The sequence below is a fragment of the Kryptolebias marmoratus genome, linkage group LG9 (genome assembly GCF_001649575.2).
Source record: "Kryptolebias marmoratus isolate JLee-2015 linkage group LG9, ASM164957v2, whole genome shotgun sequence".
Taxonomy (NCBI): domain Eukaryota; kingdom Metazoa; phylum Chordata; class Actinopteri; order Cyprinodontiformes; family Rivulidae; genus Kryptolebias; species Kryptolebias marmoratus.
This window is the reverse complement of record NC_051438.1, coordinates 21,536,793-21,552,832: the sequence shown is the minus strand read 5'-3', so window position 1 is coordinate 21,552,832 and position 16,040 is coordinate 21,536,793. Positions and strand designations below refer to the sequence as shown.

Genomic DNA, 16,040 nt, shown 5'->3' with positions numbered 1-16,040 from the left:
ACCACTTCGATCATCGCCGGCTTGTCATTGCGGTCCTCCGCACATTTCGGCTGGGTCAGCCCTCCGGTGCGGGGTACCAGTCTGCCCCCCGGAGGGCTGTGATTTACCGCTGTCCACTTGTCTCCGCACCTTCAGGTCCGGCACGCTGGCCGGGGAAAGTTCAGCCTCGTTAACCCCGCAGGAGCGACACGCAGTCGGCCTTCGTCCCGCACTCGGAGCCGGTTCTGGGGCATCAACGAGCTTCGCTGTCTCTGTCCGTAAACACGTCAAAAGCCGCAGGCCGCCTGGCTCTGGGTGTTTCTCAGACAGCATTACTTACTTGCTGTCAGATGAGTTGCGTTGGTGCGACGGCTGCGTCAAGAGACCCAAAATGGCGCGGGGCAACGCCGGAAATGGGAGTTAATTTCAAAATAAGCGGCGAATAAAAACATCCAGTCCGAAAAAGTGCCAGATTATTCAGATAGGCAAATAAAAACTGGAGCAAATGAAGGCAGAGTATTAAATATATCCCTCACTGTAGTAAAATTTAGCCCTTTTTTCTGTTGGATACGGATCTCATCTCACTTCCTGTTTGGGCTTCTTCTTCGGCAGTTTGGTTTTGCCTTCAGTCATTAAACATTCAACGTATCTGTTAAATACTGGCTTTGAAAACCACATAATTCCCCCTGTTTGGAGGGTAAATATAGGAGGATAACGTATATATTGTAGTTCAAAATCACCATACTGTCCTAATAAAGTTTACCTGATTTAATCACTTGTTTAAGGCAAAAACACTTGACACGTTTTAAATTATTATACCATCCCCTGCTGGTCGTAATAAGAACTACACGTGTAAACTTTTGTTTACCTAAACTTTTACACAGAAATCCAACTAAAAATGACCTCATTACATGTTTAGCTGCTCTCTAATGGCTGTAAAAGTTTTAAAAGTTATGCCAATTAAAAAGCAAATGACCCTGAAACCATTTGCACTCAATTTATGACTCTTTGAAGAAATATCCATGCACAGTTAAACCTTTTAGTGTGGACATTATACAGTGATTAAGCATATATTTACTCCAGTTCTCTTACTGGCCGCCTCTGAAAGGTCGCAACAAATAGTTTAAAAGTGAAGAGCGTAAACACACCTCCCTCTGGGAAGTTGCAAAAGGCAAATGCAACTTGTTAAAACAAACAGGGATTTAGCTAAATTTCACAACTCTTTAAAACCTGCCACAACTTTAACGGTTGCACATACATCTTAGCTGCGTGATGGGGTAATAATTTAGCAAATTAAAACAATTTTTGCAAGTGTAAAAGGGAGAACCGTGCAGCCACTGGTAATAAATGTTACAAATTACAAGCATAAAATTAAATTATGAGTAGAAAAGGGTGAAAAATACAGAATAAAATAGAAACGAGGTGTTTTCATTGATCCAATAAAAGGGTTATAGTTTGATGATGAAGCTTAAAACTGTAAAATCTGAGAAACCTCTAGGTTGGACCTAATGTGACACAATCTACTTTCATGTTGCGAGCTCTTTGCATTTAATTTTATTACACCCACTGTCTGTCCTGTCCAAATGAAAGCGGAGCACGACCACAGAGGGATCAGTTTTCCTGCTCTTCCAATTTTAGTTTCACTCAGCAGGGCGGACCTGGCCTTGCTTTGGCACGAACAGGTGCGGGCTGCAGCGTGACACTGATAAATCACACTTTAATGCAGATATTAGGACATTATATAAAGATTCTCCCATGAAAATAGTCAACCACAAACTCAAATCAGGGTGATTTGCATAAAACACTCAAACAGCGGCTCAGTATTTACACTGCTTAAACATCCTGTCTAATCTGCTCTGAAGTAGGTGGGCTGACCCGGACACAGCACGTTGCATGAAGGCCTCTCGTTACTAATGGATGTGTTTGGAGAAGCAGCCGGGCTGTGCAGGCTGGGAAATCAGACAGGAGTGCAGGACGGATCAGCAGATGAGGCCTCTGCAGTTCCCCATTAGTCACCAGGTTCTGCTGCGTGTCGGTTTCAACATCTAAACAGTCAGCTGAAAACGACCGCATGATCCTTTTTGTTTTCTTTTTACAGTGAAGCCCAGGAGTCGGTCACCCTCAGACAGGAGTCTGCAGCTTTTATAGCACAGATCTTCTATTAAAATCCACCTTCAGCAAAGGTCCAGATTATATATATTTAATTTCTCCTTTAGTTTCCTTCACTCACCATGTTGTCTTTTCAGGCAGCTTCTCTCTGCAGAACAGGTCAGAACTACCATGAATGCCAGAAAAGCTGCAGCACTTAAAATGATTTACAGTAAATAAGGGAAAAGCTGCGCTGCCTAAAATAAAAAAAAGTAAAATCTGTATTGCCTAAAATGAGTTACCTTAAATATGGGACATGTGCAATAAAATAAATAGATTACATACACATATATATGTGTGTGTGTTTATTTCTGCTGTAATTTAACAACCGATCTGGGTCCAGATATGACCCCGATCTGGACCGCCGACCACCGCTTTAAGACTCCTGGTTTACAGTCAGAAGAGGCGTTTCTGCTCCTTCTCCCACTAAACAAAAAGTGTCCAGAAACTAATACAACTCATCAGGCGTTAAATAAGTGAAAACCCAAACGTGTTGCTTAGTTTGTGACAATCTGAAGGACAATACTGACGGTTATTTGTATTTTTACACGTTAAAACAACGAAAACAATCGAACTCGGCTCAGATTTCTTGTGTATTTCTTTTTTGTTAAAACCTAAACACAGAATATGAAAGCTTATGGGAGTCTTTTATAGTTGGAGTGAAGATTAAAACCAGATCAGTTTGTTAAATAATTCTGATAAATTTCCTGCTGCTGCGTCTAACTCTGTGTTTTCAGAAGGACTTGTCACATATTTTGTGTTTCTTTTTGTTTTTATCTCCTTGTTAGTTTTGGTCAAAGCTTCAGAGACCCCCCCTGACCTAAAGGCTTGCGGAAAACGTTGGTGCCTCTAACATCTGGCCAATAAACGCAGAGCTGTTGATGGTTTATGATCCCGTGCTTCATCTCCTCGAACAGCAGCCCAGCTGTGACGCAGACTGAAATATGTGCAGCCCAGGAAGCAGGAAAAGACGTTTGCAAAGGAAAGGAGAAGTGGACAGTTGTTGTCTAATGAGCTGCTGTGAGTGTGTGTGTGTGTGTGTGTGTGTGTGCATCAGCCTCAGCTGACGCAGGCCTGGGATGAGTTTAGTCAGCAGACAGGAGGGACACTGCCTGATCGGACGAGGATTTAATGAAATAATGAGATGAGGACCTGAACGGAGGCCGCTGCTCGGAGGGCCTCAGGGAGAGGCGCCACGAAATATCGATCTGCCTAAAGTTCAGCTGCATCTCGGCTGCAGGAGCCTCTCTTCTGCACATAAAATGACGTTTAATGAGAGCTGAGATGCTGCACAGACCCACGCAGAGGGCAGAAAGCCACGTGACGTGCAGATTGAGGAATCTGGACGTGGTGATAAATCGTTTCAGGCATCTGTTGAATCTGAGGCCATCTAGTGGCTGATGCTAAATATAAAATGGATCCGGCAGCTGTAGCTGTTGTATTAATGCCATTATGTAACGCAGAGTGTCGAGATAATCCTTCATCGCTGCTGTTTATTTGTGTAAGAAGGTTTACTCACCGTGGACATCCCTGTCAGGACAAGATTAGGTTTACAGTTTTTACCGTGTGAGCGGCTGAAGCAGATATTTCATTCATGAGTTCAAATAAAAACACATCAGTAGTTTTAAACGCCTTCGTTGTTCCTTTCTGCAGTTGATCGTTTGGAGAAGAAGAAGGCTTCCTGTGAGGAGTTTACATGTTCTCCCTGAGGGGTTTCCTCCCACAAACAGAACATCGACTCTAAACCGTCCCCAGGTGCAGGCGTGAGTCTCTACGTGTCCCTGCCGTGGACTTGCAGCCTGTCCAGGGTGTCCCCCGGCCTCTCACACGGCGACTCCCGGAGGTAAAGGTTTACTGGCTCTGCTGGAACCAAAACATGCCTGGAAGAAAAAGGCTAACACCAGGAGCTGCAGCCGAACACACACAACCTCCGTCTCTCTGTCCTGTGACCACAGACCTGTCCTTCATTTCAGTGGCCAGAGGCCGATAATGACGTACACCTGGACCGGTTGCGGTCCTGAAGGTTCCTGAGCTGCTCCTGACTCAGATCTCAGTGTTTACTCGATCCTAACCTTCCTGAAGAACCTCGGCCCGCGGACGTTTGGGTCCCTTTGACCCCCGGAGGGCCCACAGGTTTGCCGCTCTTAGATCTGCACCGACGGTCTTCTTGTTCCGCCCGTCGCTGGATCCAAAGACTCAAACCTGTGGGTTTCTGGTGCAGAGAAGCTGCCAGCAGCGATCAGGTTTACTCACAGGCGGCTGAAAGGCCTTTGGCACGATGTCGACTCGTCCTACAACTTTTAGCAGCCCTGATTTAATAATCTAAGTTAAGTGTTTGAATCCTTGTGACCCTGCTGATTGACAGGAGCCCAGAATCTCGTTAACTTAATCTAATTAGACCCTGATTGTAAACAAGATAATGTTAGAATGTGTATCTGTGTATGTGAGTTTGTAGGATCTGTAGGATCTGATTGTTTGTCATAAAACAACATTATATGAGGCGCGTGGTCGACCCCTCTCCTCGAGCCTCGCGGCCTAAACCTGCAGCAGACCCTCTTCCTGACTTCACGGGGGGGAGATATCATGCCACGCCACGTATTCGGTGGATTTGCGGGCCTTTAAATCGGTCAGGTCAAAAGAAGACCCAATGGAGTCGGCCATCGGCTTGGAGGAGCCGAGGATTGGTCGATGCGCCGCCTTCCCAGGATGCACCTCCCGCCTGGGGTGACCAGGGGCTTAACGTGAGCCTGATTAAGCGAGCAGCAGGTGGGGACAGGATGTCAGAAGGGACGGGCACCCAAACAAATGCATGGACGTAGACCCGCTCCTGTGAGTATCCTCCCAGCAGCTCCTTGAATGTTTCTTTTTATTAGTTCAGAAGCTTTAAAATGACTTGATTTTCTGGGTGATTTGGACTCATGTGTTGTTCAGCAGAAACAATAATAATCATTATATAATCTGTGTTTTCTCATCTTATAAACAGTGTGTTATTAGTTAAGCAGGAGGTTTATTTTAAAACAGTGTATTTTTCCCCTTTTTTGCTCAGTTTTACAGCTTCTTTCTACATAAAGTGTGAATTTTTAAATCATGAATCCAATTAAAACATTCTGTTAAATCTCACAAATCACTGTTCGAAGCAAATCTGTGAAAATGGCAAACACCCAGTTTTGTTTTGTTTGTTTCTATCTGTAGGTGAGTTGAATCAGAATCCTTTCTGGCACTAAATCTGCAGATGTAATATATTTATATGTGTTTGCTTTAATAACTCGTTTGGTTTTGAAGCTGTGTTCAGCGTCTTTAAGCTGTCTTTATTTACCTTCTGATTTATTCCGGGATCCCGTCGCCGCCCTAAACCGATATGGGCCGCTTTGTTGACGGCATTTTAAAAGTGGGCCGTCCTAAACTGGCTTCGGCAGATTACGGCGCCGAGGCAGACGGGCCAGAGGCACTTAGAGCTGAGGGTGTTTTTCTGGAGCACAGACTCTTCCTGACGGCGACGAGAGGCGATCGAAGCCCACAGGAGACCAGAGGCGCCCTCAGGAAGTCCTCCAAGGGGGGACGGATTGGGGGGGTGCCTCTGGAGATCCTGGGGGGGCTCAACCAAAACCAGGAACTTTATTGTCAAATAAGAGATAAGACTCCCCGCTTTGTGTCACAGCAGCTCAGCGTCTCCTAAAGTCATGTTTAGTAAAATGGAAAGAATTCACGTCGCCCGCCGCTCAGCCTGCCGCTCAGCCTGCCGCTCAGCCTGCCGCTCAGCGCCGTTCGTTTGTGTCCGAGCGTCACGCCGATATCCCCTCCCTGTCTGCCTGCAGGTACCAGGTCCAGAGAAGATGGTGGCTGCTCTGCTCACCTTGTTCTCCCCGAGGAAACATGTTCAACCTGATGAGCAACTGCTGCAGCTGGGTCTCCAAGATCCAGGAGCCGGTCAGGTACGGAAAAAAAACACCGAAACCTTCAGAGCCGAAGGACACCGCGGCTGAAGGCGGGATTTTCCTGTTTCATTTGCTAACAAACGAACCCAACGGTCACCTAAAGCTGTCCTTCCTTCCTTCCTTCGGCTCGTGTCTCTGCAGGAAGGTGACGCTTCTTGTTGTTGGACTCGACAGAGCGGGAAAGACGTCCTCCATCAGAGGGATGTTCAGAGGTAAACCAGCTGAAACCAGCTGAAGGAGCTGAAGCGCAGCTGAAGTTCAGACAAGCAGGACAAAGGCTGAAATGAGCTAAACTAAAAGCAACAGAACACTAGCCAAAAGCAGCCAAACAGTAGCTAAAAAGAGAAAAGCATCAAAACAATAGCTAGAAGCTAAAAACAGTAGCTAGAAGCTAAAGCAGCAAAACAGTAGCTAAAAGTTAATGCAGCAAAATAATAGCTCAAAACAGTAGCTGGAAGCTAAAGCAGCAAATTAGTAGCTAAGTGATGAAAACAGTAGCTAGAAGCTAAACCATCAAAACAGTAGCTAAATGCTAAAAACAGTAGCTAGAACCTAAAGCAGCAAAGCAGTACCTAGAAGTTAATGCAGCAAAATAGTAGCTAAAAGCTAAAAACATTAGCTGGAAGCTAAAACTTCAAAACAGTAGCTCAATGATAAAAATGGTAGCTAGAAGCCAAAGCAGCAAAACAGTAGCTAGAAGTTAATGCAACAAAATAGTAGCTAAAAGCTTAAAACAGTAGCTAGAAGGTAAAGCAGCAAAACTGCAGCTAAAAGACAGCTAAAAGTAACAAAACCCCATCTAAAAGTAGCTAAAATGTTAATGAAAAACTAAAGTGGCAAAATGCTAGCTAAGATATAAAAAGTAGTAAAAAGTTAAATAAAAGTAGCCAAAGGCTAGTTAAAAGCTGAAAGGAGCAAAATGTCAGCTAAAAGCTAAAAGTAAAGCATCTACCCTGAGGCAGATTTGAAAGCACTGAAGAGATCCCAGTGTTTATGTTTTTCTTTTCTGTTTAAAATAAAGTTAAATATTTCAAAAAGTATGAAAGTTATAGAAACCAAAAGCCATCGCAGCCGCCTCCTGAAGGAGCCGAAGGTTCTGATCTGTGAACGATTGAAGTCTGCAGCACTTAGAGCAGATTATAAAGCCAATAATCCTTGCGGCGTTCTGCTTCAGTTCCCAGCGGCGTGGACACGGGGCCGACCCGCGGCTGCATCAGAACCGAGCTGAGGGTGGAGAACTGCCTGGTCACCCTGCTGGACGCCGGCGGGTCCGTGGAGCTGCGCGGCGCCTGGAGGGAGCTCTGCGGAGAAGCTCACGGTGTCGTCTTCGTGGTGGACTCCAGCGACAGGCAGAGGATGAAGGAGGCCAGGGAGGTCCTGGCTGACCTGCTGAAGCAGCCGAGGGTGGCGGGGAAACCTGTCTTAGTGTGAGGACGCTCGGCGACCCCGCCGCCTGTTCCTTTATGGTGAACCGAAGGGCCAACCAACAATTCGGTTGTGTTGATCTCGTTTCAGGTTGGCCAACAAGCAGGACAAGATGAACGCTTTGGTGGGAAGTGAGCTGATTGAGGTTCTGTCCTTGGAGAAGCTGGTCAACCAGAGCCGCTCTCTGTGCCATATTGTGAGTATCACAGGAATAAGGCGCCCCATGTGGGACCAAACCCAACACAGGGTTGAGGCGAGACGGCAAGCTGAGTCCTCTGTTTCATCAGGAGCCCTGTTCAGCCTTAATGGACCTGCGGCGCTGGTCGGACAGGAGGACTCTGCGAGGCCTTCGCTGGCTGCTGCGAGCCGTGTGCCTGGATTACCCGGAGCTCTGCGCCCGGGTGGCCCAGGACAGCAAGAGGCCTCCGGAGCCCAGAGACCGGGACAGGAAAGCCAAGCCCGAGAAAGTCCAGAAAAAACCCAAAGCCGAACGGTGAGAGAGGCTCAAAACGTCGCAAACTCCACGTGGGTTTGACTTTATTTTTATTTTGTGCTGTCCGATGTCGTCTCACGTCAGAATGCGATCCAGTAAGTCCGACCTGCGTCAGGGTCATCGACCCCGGGAGAAGAAGAGCAGAGCCGAGGGGAAGCTGCAGCCCATCCGGAGTATTCTGCAAACGGTACACAAAACAACAAAAACACACCTTTAAGACACCAACAAGGTCCCAAACAAACACAGGTTTACTCCCGCCTGGAAGCTGGCCTTCACTCTGTTGTTGCCTTGGTTTTTAGTTTTCTGCACACTTTCTGCTGTTTGAGCCATTCAGAAACCTTCGGCTCATTCAGGAGACTTTATTTACCGCACACAGATCCATTCAGTTCCCTTGAAACCGATTTAAAGTCTGCAAACTGCTTCTGAATTCACCTGCTTATGTTACTGTTAGCTTTAGCTGTTGTTCTGCTGTTTTAGCTTTTAGTTAGCCTTTTGCTATTTTTAACAACACTTTATTACTTTTAGCTACTCTTTTACTGATTTTAGCTAACCTTTTGGTGTTTTTTTTTTGTTAGCATTTTGCAGCTTTTAGCTAGTGTTTTGTTACTTTTAGCTAGATTTCACATTTTTTAGCTTTTATTTTGTTACTTAAAACTAGCATTTTAATTTATACAGCTAGAGCTTTGCTGTTTTTGGTTTTTAGCAAGCTTTTTGCTTCTTTAACAGCTTTAACAACTCAGTTTCAGCATTTTTCAGCATATTTTAGCAAAGTTTTTACCAAAAAAAAAAGCATTTTCTATTGTTTTAACTTAAGATTTCAAAGGTTGATCCTGATATTTAAAGTAAAAAACTGAGTGAATTGTCACAACTTTTTCAAACAAACCCAGTCTAAAACAGTCGTATAGCTGAGTCTGTGGGACAAACCTGTGAGGTCAAAGGTCACATGTCCCTCCTCTCCTCATTTATCAGCTAAAATGGGTGAATTTGACGTCCAGCGTTAAAAAGTGTCAACAGTGGGACAGTCACATGTGTTTTATTTCTTCCAGGAGACAACGCTGAAGAACAAGCTGAGGACAAAGACGAGGAAGAAGTCCGTTAAGGCCCAGAAGGGCGAACGAGACGAAGAGGCTCTGGAACAGGAACGGGAAGAGGAAGAGGAGGCTGAAGGAAACGAAGGGGAGCAAGAAAACTCCATCCACAGAGACAGGGCCAGCAGTGCTCTGATCCCGCCAAAGAAAGGCAAACTGAAGCGCAGGACCCGAGTGAGAGAGGAGACGCTGGACGCAACCGAGTTGGCCGAGAACGACGAGGCGCCGCTGAAAGGTTCGAGTGGTAAAAAGCTGCTTTTTGCCTGTTTTAAGGTCGTTTTTCTCTTAACTGATGAGCGTTTCGTCTTATTTCTAGCCAAGGGTGAAAAGAGGAAGAAGAAAAAACTTGGGAAGGTGAAAAGAAAAAACAAAATCAACACAGAGGGGACGCCCGGCGCGTGTTCTCAACCCGTCGATCTTTCTTCCACCTTCGGTGAGTTCACAGTCGAACACAGCGGCCCTGGAGTGACAGAATCCCAGCCTGGAGCTAAACAGTCGACCCTGTCTCCTGACAGATCTGTACCGGAAAGCAATCCTGGCTCTGAAGGAGCGTCAGGATCAGGGACAGAGGCCGTGAACCCCGGGGGAGTCCGCAGGAGAAAGTAGACCCGCTTCAACACCCGACCCCTGAGCCTCGGACTAGAACAGTGTGCTGTGAAGGGCAGATCCTGATTATTTAAGATTTATTAAAAAAAAATAGATCAGAATAATAAGATTAAAACACGTGTGTTTTGGGCCAAAATGGAAAAAGGGAGTTTGTTGATAAAAACAAACAGAAAGAAATCTGCTGTTTTGAATGTAAGATGTTTTTTTTTTTAACTCTATTTTTATGATTATTTGAGAAGTGACACAGCTCTTAGGAACGTTTGGCACCTTAGATTTGTGATTTTTGTGTTAATAATAAAGTCCTCGTCTCTACATTGGCTCGGCGTGTCTCTCTTCACATTCCAGCACCCACAGACTATATTAAATATATATAATGTCTATGTCAGCGGCTGAAGGGAACAAAGTTGTATTATTTCTGAAGGCTCCAAACTCCTTCAGTGTTCCACTTCTAGATCAGGTTCCTTCTATCTGGGTGAGAGGAGAACCCAGAGGAACCAGAACCTGAAGGTTTCCCTCTGACACATCAACAGCTGGTTGTTTTATAGTGTTAAAACACCAGGTTCTTATGCTACTTTTAGCTTTTAACTACCTTTTTGCTCCTTTTAGCTAGCCTAGTGACTTATAATATTTAGCTAGCCTTTTGCTACTTGAAGCTTCTAGCTACAATTTTGCTCTCTTTAGTGGCTCTGTTTAGCTAGCCTGGTTACTTTCAGTTTTCAGCCATACCTTTGCTCCTTTTAGCTAGTGTTTTGTTCTGTTAAGATAGTGTTTTGCTCTTTTTAGCTAGCATTTTGCTATTTTTAGCTTCTAGCTACAGTTTTGCACCTTTAAGCTTTTTTTTTGCTCCATTTAATTAGTGTTTTGGTCGTTTTATCTAGTGTTTTATTCTTTTTAGCTAGCCTGGTTACTTTCAGTTTCGAACCTGTTGCTTCTTTTAGCTAGGGATTTGCTTATTTAATCTTTTAGCTAATGTTTTACTCTTTAATCTGTCAAAAACTTGTCCAGTTTAATAGACAAAAAGCAGTTTAAACAACAAACGTCTTAGTGGCTTTGATTAACCAAAGTAACTTTCTCTGTTCAACATCTTTCCCTGCAGACAAACAAACAAAAAAACAAAACAAACAAACAAACAAAAACAGGATTCTTCGTTTAATTTATATAAACAAGTTTTCACTGTTTCCATAAATAAGAAACAACTTGTCAACGTTTTTGTTCCAAAAAACAGAAAAATTCCTTAATTTTGGGGCAGGGACAGTTTGCAACCCTGGATGTATAGAAATTAAAACATATATTCTTTATTTCACGGGAGTTGAAAGTTGAACTAATCGTCTTTGTCGGTTGCCTAGCAACCTCGACGTCTCACGCTCCTTCCTTGGTTACAGAAAACAAAATAAGGATAAAAACAGTTTAATTTGGCGGTGGCTTATTAGTATTGTGAAACGTGTGTTGTGTTGATAGTGAATTAATGGTGACTAAAAATAAAAAAGTGTAAAGTCGTGAGAGCAGAGGAGAGAGACAAAGCTCCTTCAGCGCTGAGCGGAACTCCGCCGCCATCTTTTTTTTTTTTTTTTTTTTCTTCTTCTTCTTCTTCTTAAGCCCCTCCCCCTCCGGTGGTGCATCCTCTGCCTGAAAACAGCCCGACTTTCATTCACTCCGGTGGGAAGCGCCTGCAGGTGCTGGAAGATGGCCTCGCCGAGGACGGTGACCATAGTGGCCCTTTCCTTTGCTCTGGGTTTATTCTTCGTGTTCATGGGGACCATTAAGCTCACCCCGAGACTGAGCAAAGACGCCTACAGCGAGATGGTGAGTGGATTTTCTCCCCGGAGCCGCGTCCGCATCGCTCCGGGTAAATAAAGGCCATTGTTCGGGGCTGGCGATGTGTGGGGACGGTGACCTAAATAGTTGAGGAAACGGGGAAATTCCCGTTCGTAGTCGAGCATGGTGAGGCCTTGCAGAGAAACCCGCAAGGTTAAATGATAAAAAATGGCTTATTACCTGCTTACATGTTGCACACTCAAGGTCGATAATGGGAAATAAACCTAATATGACTGAATTTACACGGGCCTACACTATACCAGCACTGTGTTTTAAAAAAAAAACATGCCCTACTTTAGTTTAAAGAGACAAACATTCAGGAATGGACGTCATGGATTCCTCATTACAGCTTATTAAATGTGTTTTATTTGCTTTTTTATGAGGAGCAATGGCGGCGCATTCGAGCATTTTCTGAGATGCACTTGCAGATGCTGATGTTGAAGCATCCTGCCTGCCTGGTGGGAGACCCGGAGGTCCATGAGCTGCAAATTATAAACACCCAAGACCAGAGGGTGCAGTTGTGTTAGGGTTGCAAGACTCAATAAGGGCTAATTTAAGGCTGCTTTGTGGATGTCAGAAATGGTGACCCCCACCCCTGAGATGTTCATGTGTCTTTCCTCTCTCCAGAAAAGAGCGTACAAGAGCTACGCCAAGGCGCTGCCGGGCCTGAAGAAGGTCGGGATCAGCTCGGTGCTGCTCCGCAAGATCATCGGCTCCCTGGAAGTGGGCTGCGGCGTGGTGCTGACGCTGGTGCCGGGCCGGCCGAAGGACGTGGCCAACTTCCTGCTGCTGCTGGTCATGCTGGCCGTCCTGTTCTTCCACCAGCTCGTGGGGGACCCCCTGAAGCGCTACGCCCATGCCCTGGTGTTCGGCATCCTGCTCACCTGCCGGCTGCTCATCGCCCGCCAGAGTGATGACCGGCCCGAGCGCGAGGACAGCCGGGAGGAGCAGCACGTCAACGACCAGGAAAGGAACAAAGTCAAGCAGTCCTAAGGCCACCTCCCGCCTCCGTCCGGGCATCAGGAAGGGGAACCTGGTGCACTTCTACAGACTGTAGATTTTAAGGGAAACGTTCACTCCAAGTAATAATTCCTCTTGCAAACATCTTATCTGTTGTCCAGCTGGTTGACTGATTACTTTCACCTCTTCCTCTGCACTTCTACTGTGAATTAAGAAGCCCTGTCCTATACGTCCTCTACATATCTGTGGACAATCTGTTGATCTCAACTCACCGTCACACACACAGTCAGCGCAGCTTCTTATTTATTTCAGTCCCACACTGTATAAATCCTTTTTGTTTTAATTTAAGTATGAATTTCATTCGGTCCGAGTTGGTTTGAGAATGCTGATTTTTTCACGAGTCTTTGTAGCTTGTTTTTCTAATTTTCTTTTTTTATACTGTATGTAGGTAGGAGAAGAGATTAATCAATACTTTCAAGCATGTTTAATGTGATCAAAAGGACGGGAAGCAAACCAAAATGAGCACTGTAAAAAGAATTTTATACCGATTTATGCTTCAAATAGCATTAAAAGAAACGTACATTACAAGGGGAACACAATAAATCAGCCGGTGTGTCTGTATGTTTACATCTTGTGTTGAAATAAGCAGAATATTCTGTCAGTTCTCTCAACTCGGTCGTGGTTAAATTTAGGTGGGAAAGGCAGCAGTTGTTGCCTCAGCTGTTTGCTGTGAACTGAACCAAAACAAACATCTTTTCCGCCTGTTAGAAACTGCATTTTATCCTTTGTGATGCACAGCTGAAGTCCTAAACGTGATGGGTTAAGGTTTATTTCTCATCTCTTAACATTTAAAAACAAAAAAAAACCAAATTTCTACCGCAGTTGAAAAGGCAGTGGATATTTCTGTAAACGGTGTACTTAAAATAAAATGTTGGAGGTGAGGCCGACTCCTTTTGATTAGCAGGCTCTGTTAGACTTTTGAATTAGATTTTTGGAACTGTGTAGGGCATTTACAACTATGGAAATGTGGGGGGGGGGGAAATCTGAATATTATAATAAAGTCACCACCTAAATTTAAATAAAAAAATGTTCCGTCTGCTTTGTCTGTCATTCTACAAATCAATCACTGGCTATTTTGTGCCTTCCTTTTCTGTCTTTAGGTTATTTATTAATTATTTTGATTCGTTTTCTTTGAATACATTAAAAAATAATACAATAATAATGAAAATATCTTGAGGTTATTAGATTTATTGCCCGATTCACGCTCTGGAACGTTGATGACCAAAAAAAACTACAAATCCCGTGAAGCAACCTGGGCGGAAATAAACGCTACTGCGCAAGCGCAGGTCAAACGGTCGCGCGGAAGAATTTAATTTTTGAATGGGAATAAGCTGAACAGGGCGCCGTATTTTTTTTATTCTTCCTTTTCTTCTTCTACTTTTTTATTCTTTTTTTAGACATGTAGAAATGGCAGCGTCGCTAAACTCGTCGGAGTCAGACCGGTCGTCTCTGGGCGGCCAGTCTGCGTCCAGCCGGAGCAACAACAGAAGCCTGCGGGTCGCGGAGAAGGAGCGGAGGAGGAACGAGGCGGAGGACCCGTTTGTTCTGGCCCTGAAGTACTTCTCTGTCGGTAAGACCGGGGCATTAATCCCACCCCTCCTAGCCGAGGACAGCCGGTGTATTTCAAAAAGCACTTTTTAATACTTTTTATGCTTAAAGAAAGAAGAAAGGGCTTAGCGAACTTAATAAAACGTCAAAATGGAAACGTGGCGTAGTTTGTTGTCTAAACAAGCCGAAAACAAGCAGCTCCACAGAGGCCTAAAGTGGTCCTCTGGTCCAGCCCAGAGGGAAATAAATGGGGTTTTCATACAACACAACGATCTTACAGTTATTTAAAAGAGTAAATGTATGCTTTTGTGCTGCTTCGTTGGCTAAATTTCACAACATGAGCTTCAAAACAACAAAAATTCAACTGAAAGTTGGTTAGAAAGGACATTATTAGCAGGAGAAGTGAATCCTTGTGAAGAAAACTGAGCTTTAAGAGCTTTTAAAGCCATTTACACTTGGTTCTATTAGAAAAAAATCACTTATAGTTTGACATTAGTAGGTTTTGAACTGTGACAGCCTGTTAACTTTGTGTCCAAACAGGCAGCTAATAGATGGAAAGATAAATAAATGTATGCACTTTATTGTTTTCAGCCTAGGACTTGTATTTGTTGCAGCAACAAGCTAAAAGGGGTGCAAATGGAACAACGTGAACAATCATTTAAACTGTGCAGAAATACTACTTTATTTATGAAGCGCTTTTGCTCCTGTTTCAGTGTTGTTGTGAGTAAAATCTTTAACACGGACACCACCAGAGCTGCAGGTTCTGATCGTTTCCTTTCCCTCTCTCCCTCAGTTGAAGCGGGGACACCTGTGGTTGGCAACGATGACTTTGAGAACAACCTGGTCCTGGTGGAGAGGACGGCCTACAGCCAGGGGCTTTCCCCGGAGGCCATTTCTATCATGCTGGAGTTCGCCATGAGCCTCCGTATGGGTAAGACCGGGCTTTCAATTCGATGGGGGGGGCCAGGGTGAACCCTGGTTCTCGAGGGCGACTATCCTGCATGTTTTACTTCTTTCTTTGCTCCAACACATCTGATTCAGTGGTTAAATCGCCTCTTCATGTTCTGCAGAAGCCTGTTAATCACCTACTGATTCAGATAAGCTGTGTCGGAGCAGAGAAACAAGGAAAACATGCAGGATAGCTCATCCCTGTTTCAGCAGAAGTAATGGTTTTGTGAGTATAAGCTGTGTAGTATTTTCATGTTCAGTCCTCAGACTGTGCAGGTTTTTAAGGTTTTGACCTGTCGAATGTAAACGCAACTTTGACCCGTTCATTTAGAAGTGAGTCGAATGTAAAACCGAACTCTTAGTCCGCATTTACGCCTTTAGAAAGTTGCAGCAGGTGCCTCGTGATGCAATGTATTGTCTGTGTGTTGCAGGGACACCTCAAGAGCTCATATATTTGTGTGTTTGGAGTTTGGTGGTCTGTGTTTCCCAGCCAGCTGTGACGTCTGCTTCTCTGTTTTCCTTCTTCGCAGGGACTGCCCCGTGTGCTCGGGTGCTGAAGTGTCTGATTCCTGCCTCGGTGGTGCCACAGGAGGCCGTCGTTCGAGCAGCAGTTTGGCTAAGTGTCGGCAAAATACCCATCAGCACTCAGGTTTGTGGATGAATATCAAAACGGACTCCTGCTCCTCGCTCAAAGCGCAAGTCAAACAAATAAACAGAAAGCCAAGGAATCGGGCAGAGCAAGAAAAGAGAAGGATGTTAGTTACATTCATTCGGCGCTGATTCAGCAGCCTGACGGCCTGTTGGTAAAAGCTGTTTTTAAGTCAGGTGGTCTTCGATACACTCCGTTAGTGTCGCCCAGACGGCAGGAATGTGAACAGTGGGCTCTCCTTGTGACCCGGGGGCTGCTCCATAGATGAACCGTCCCGTTTTGATGATGCGCTGGAGAGCCCTTCCTGTCCTGAGTGGTGCAGTACCCGTACCACAGGACGCTCTCCGACGATGGTGTGTGTGTGTGTGTGTGTGTGTGGGGGGGGG

The 16,040-nt window shown here is 45.0% G+C and overlaps 3 protein-coding genes across 5 annotated transcripts in view; all 3 read left to right on the top strand.

The window, feature by feature from the left end:
* The first annotated feature begins 523 nt into the window (after positions 1 to 523).
* On the top strand, positions 524 to 9,992 carry arl13a (ADP-ribosylation factor-like 13A). Of its 2 annotated transcripts, XM_037977359.1 has the most exons (13): positions 524 to 1,998; positions 2,078 to 2,162; positions 2,916 to 3,147; positions 3,781 to 4,956; positions 5,943 to 6,059; positions 6,204 to 6,274; positions 7,237 to 7,489; positions 7,578 to 7,683; positions 7,775 to 7,980; positions 8,065 to 8,167; positions 9,027 to 9,303; positions 9,385 to 9,501; positions 9,584 to 9,992. In XM_037977359.1, the coding sequence occupies exons 4-13, from the start codon at positions 4,937 to 4,939 to the stop codon at positions 9,643 to 9,645; spliced, it is 1,332 nt and encodes a 443-aa protein (XP_037833287.1). In that variant the 5' UTR covers positions 524 to 1,998; positions 2,078 to 2,162; positions 2,916 to 3,147; positions 3,781 to 4,936; the 3' UTR covers positions 9,646 to 9,992. The 2 variants fall into 2 exon arrangements, with proteins under 2 accessions (XP_037833287.1, XP_017263781.1); XM_017408292.3 differs by having other exon boundaries at positions 524 to 2,162.
* A 1,280-nt stretch (positions 9,993 to 11,272) lies between these two features.
* Positions 11,273 to 13,076, top strand: tmem35 (transmembrane protein 35). Its single transcript, XM_017408294.3, has 2 exons — positions 11,273 to 11,477; positions 12,117 to 13,076. The coding sequence occupies exons 1-2, from the start codon at positions 11,358 to 11,360 to the stop codon at positions 12,480 to 12,482; spliced, it is 486 nt and encodes a 161-aa protein (XP_017263783.1). The 5' UTR covers positions 11,273 to 11,357; the 3' UTR covers positions 12,483 to 13,076.
* A 714-nt stretch (positions 13,077 to 13,790) lies between these two features.
* Positions 13,791 to 16,040, top strand: part of cenpi (centromere protein I) — a 12,619-nt gene continuing 10,369 nt past the window's right edge. For both annotated transcript variants that reach the window (XM_017408193.2, XM_017408192.2), the window contains exons 1-3: positions 13,791 to 14,079; positions 14,851 to 14,988; positions 15,536 to 15,654. In XM_017408193.2, the coding sequence (XP_017263682.1) occupies positions 13,917 to 14,079; positions 14,851 to 14,988; positions 15,536 to 15,654 (420 nt within the window). In that variant the 5' untranslated portion in view covers positions 13,791 to 13,916. The remainder of the gene's footprint in view (positions 14,080 to 14,850; positions 14,989 to 15,535; positions 15,655 to 16,040) is intronic.

What these genes read in the sequence shown, in the direction of transcription:
- arl13a (XM_037977359.1), top strand. Translation starts at nt 4,937, where the DNA reads ATGGACGTAGACCCGCTCCT. An exon ending in GCGGGGAAACCTGTCTTAGT is followed by an intron (nt 7,490 to 7,577) that starts GTGAGGACGCTC and finishes ATCTCGTTTCAG; the next exon opens with GTTGGCCAACAAGCAGGACA. An exon ending in CGATCTTTCTTCCACCTTCG is followed by an intron (nt 9,502 to 9,583) that starts GTGAGTTCACAG and finishes GTCTCCTGACAG; the next exon opens with ATCTGTACCGGAAAGCAATC.
- tmem35 (XM_017408294.3), top strand. Translation starts at nt 11,358, where the DNA reads ATGGCCTCGCCGAGGACGGTGACCATAGTGGCCCTTTCCTTTGCTCTG. An exon ending in AAGACGCCTACAGCGAGATG is followed by an intron (nt 11,478 to 12,116) that starts GTGAGTGGATTT and finishes TCCTCTCTCCAG; the next exon opens with AAAAGAGCGTACAAGAGCTA.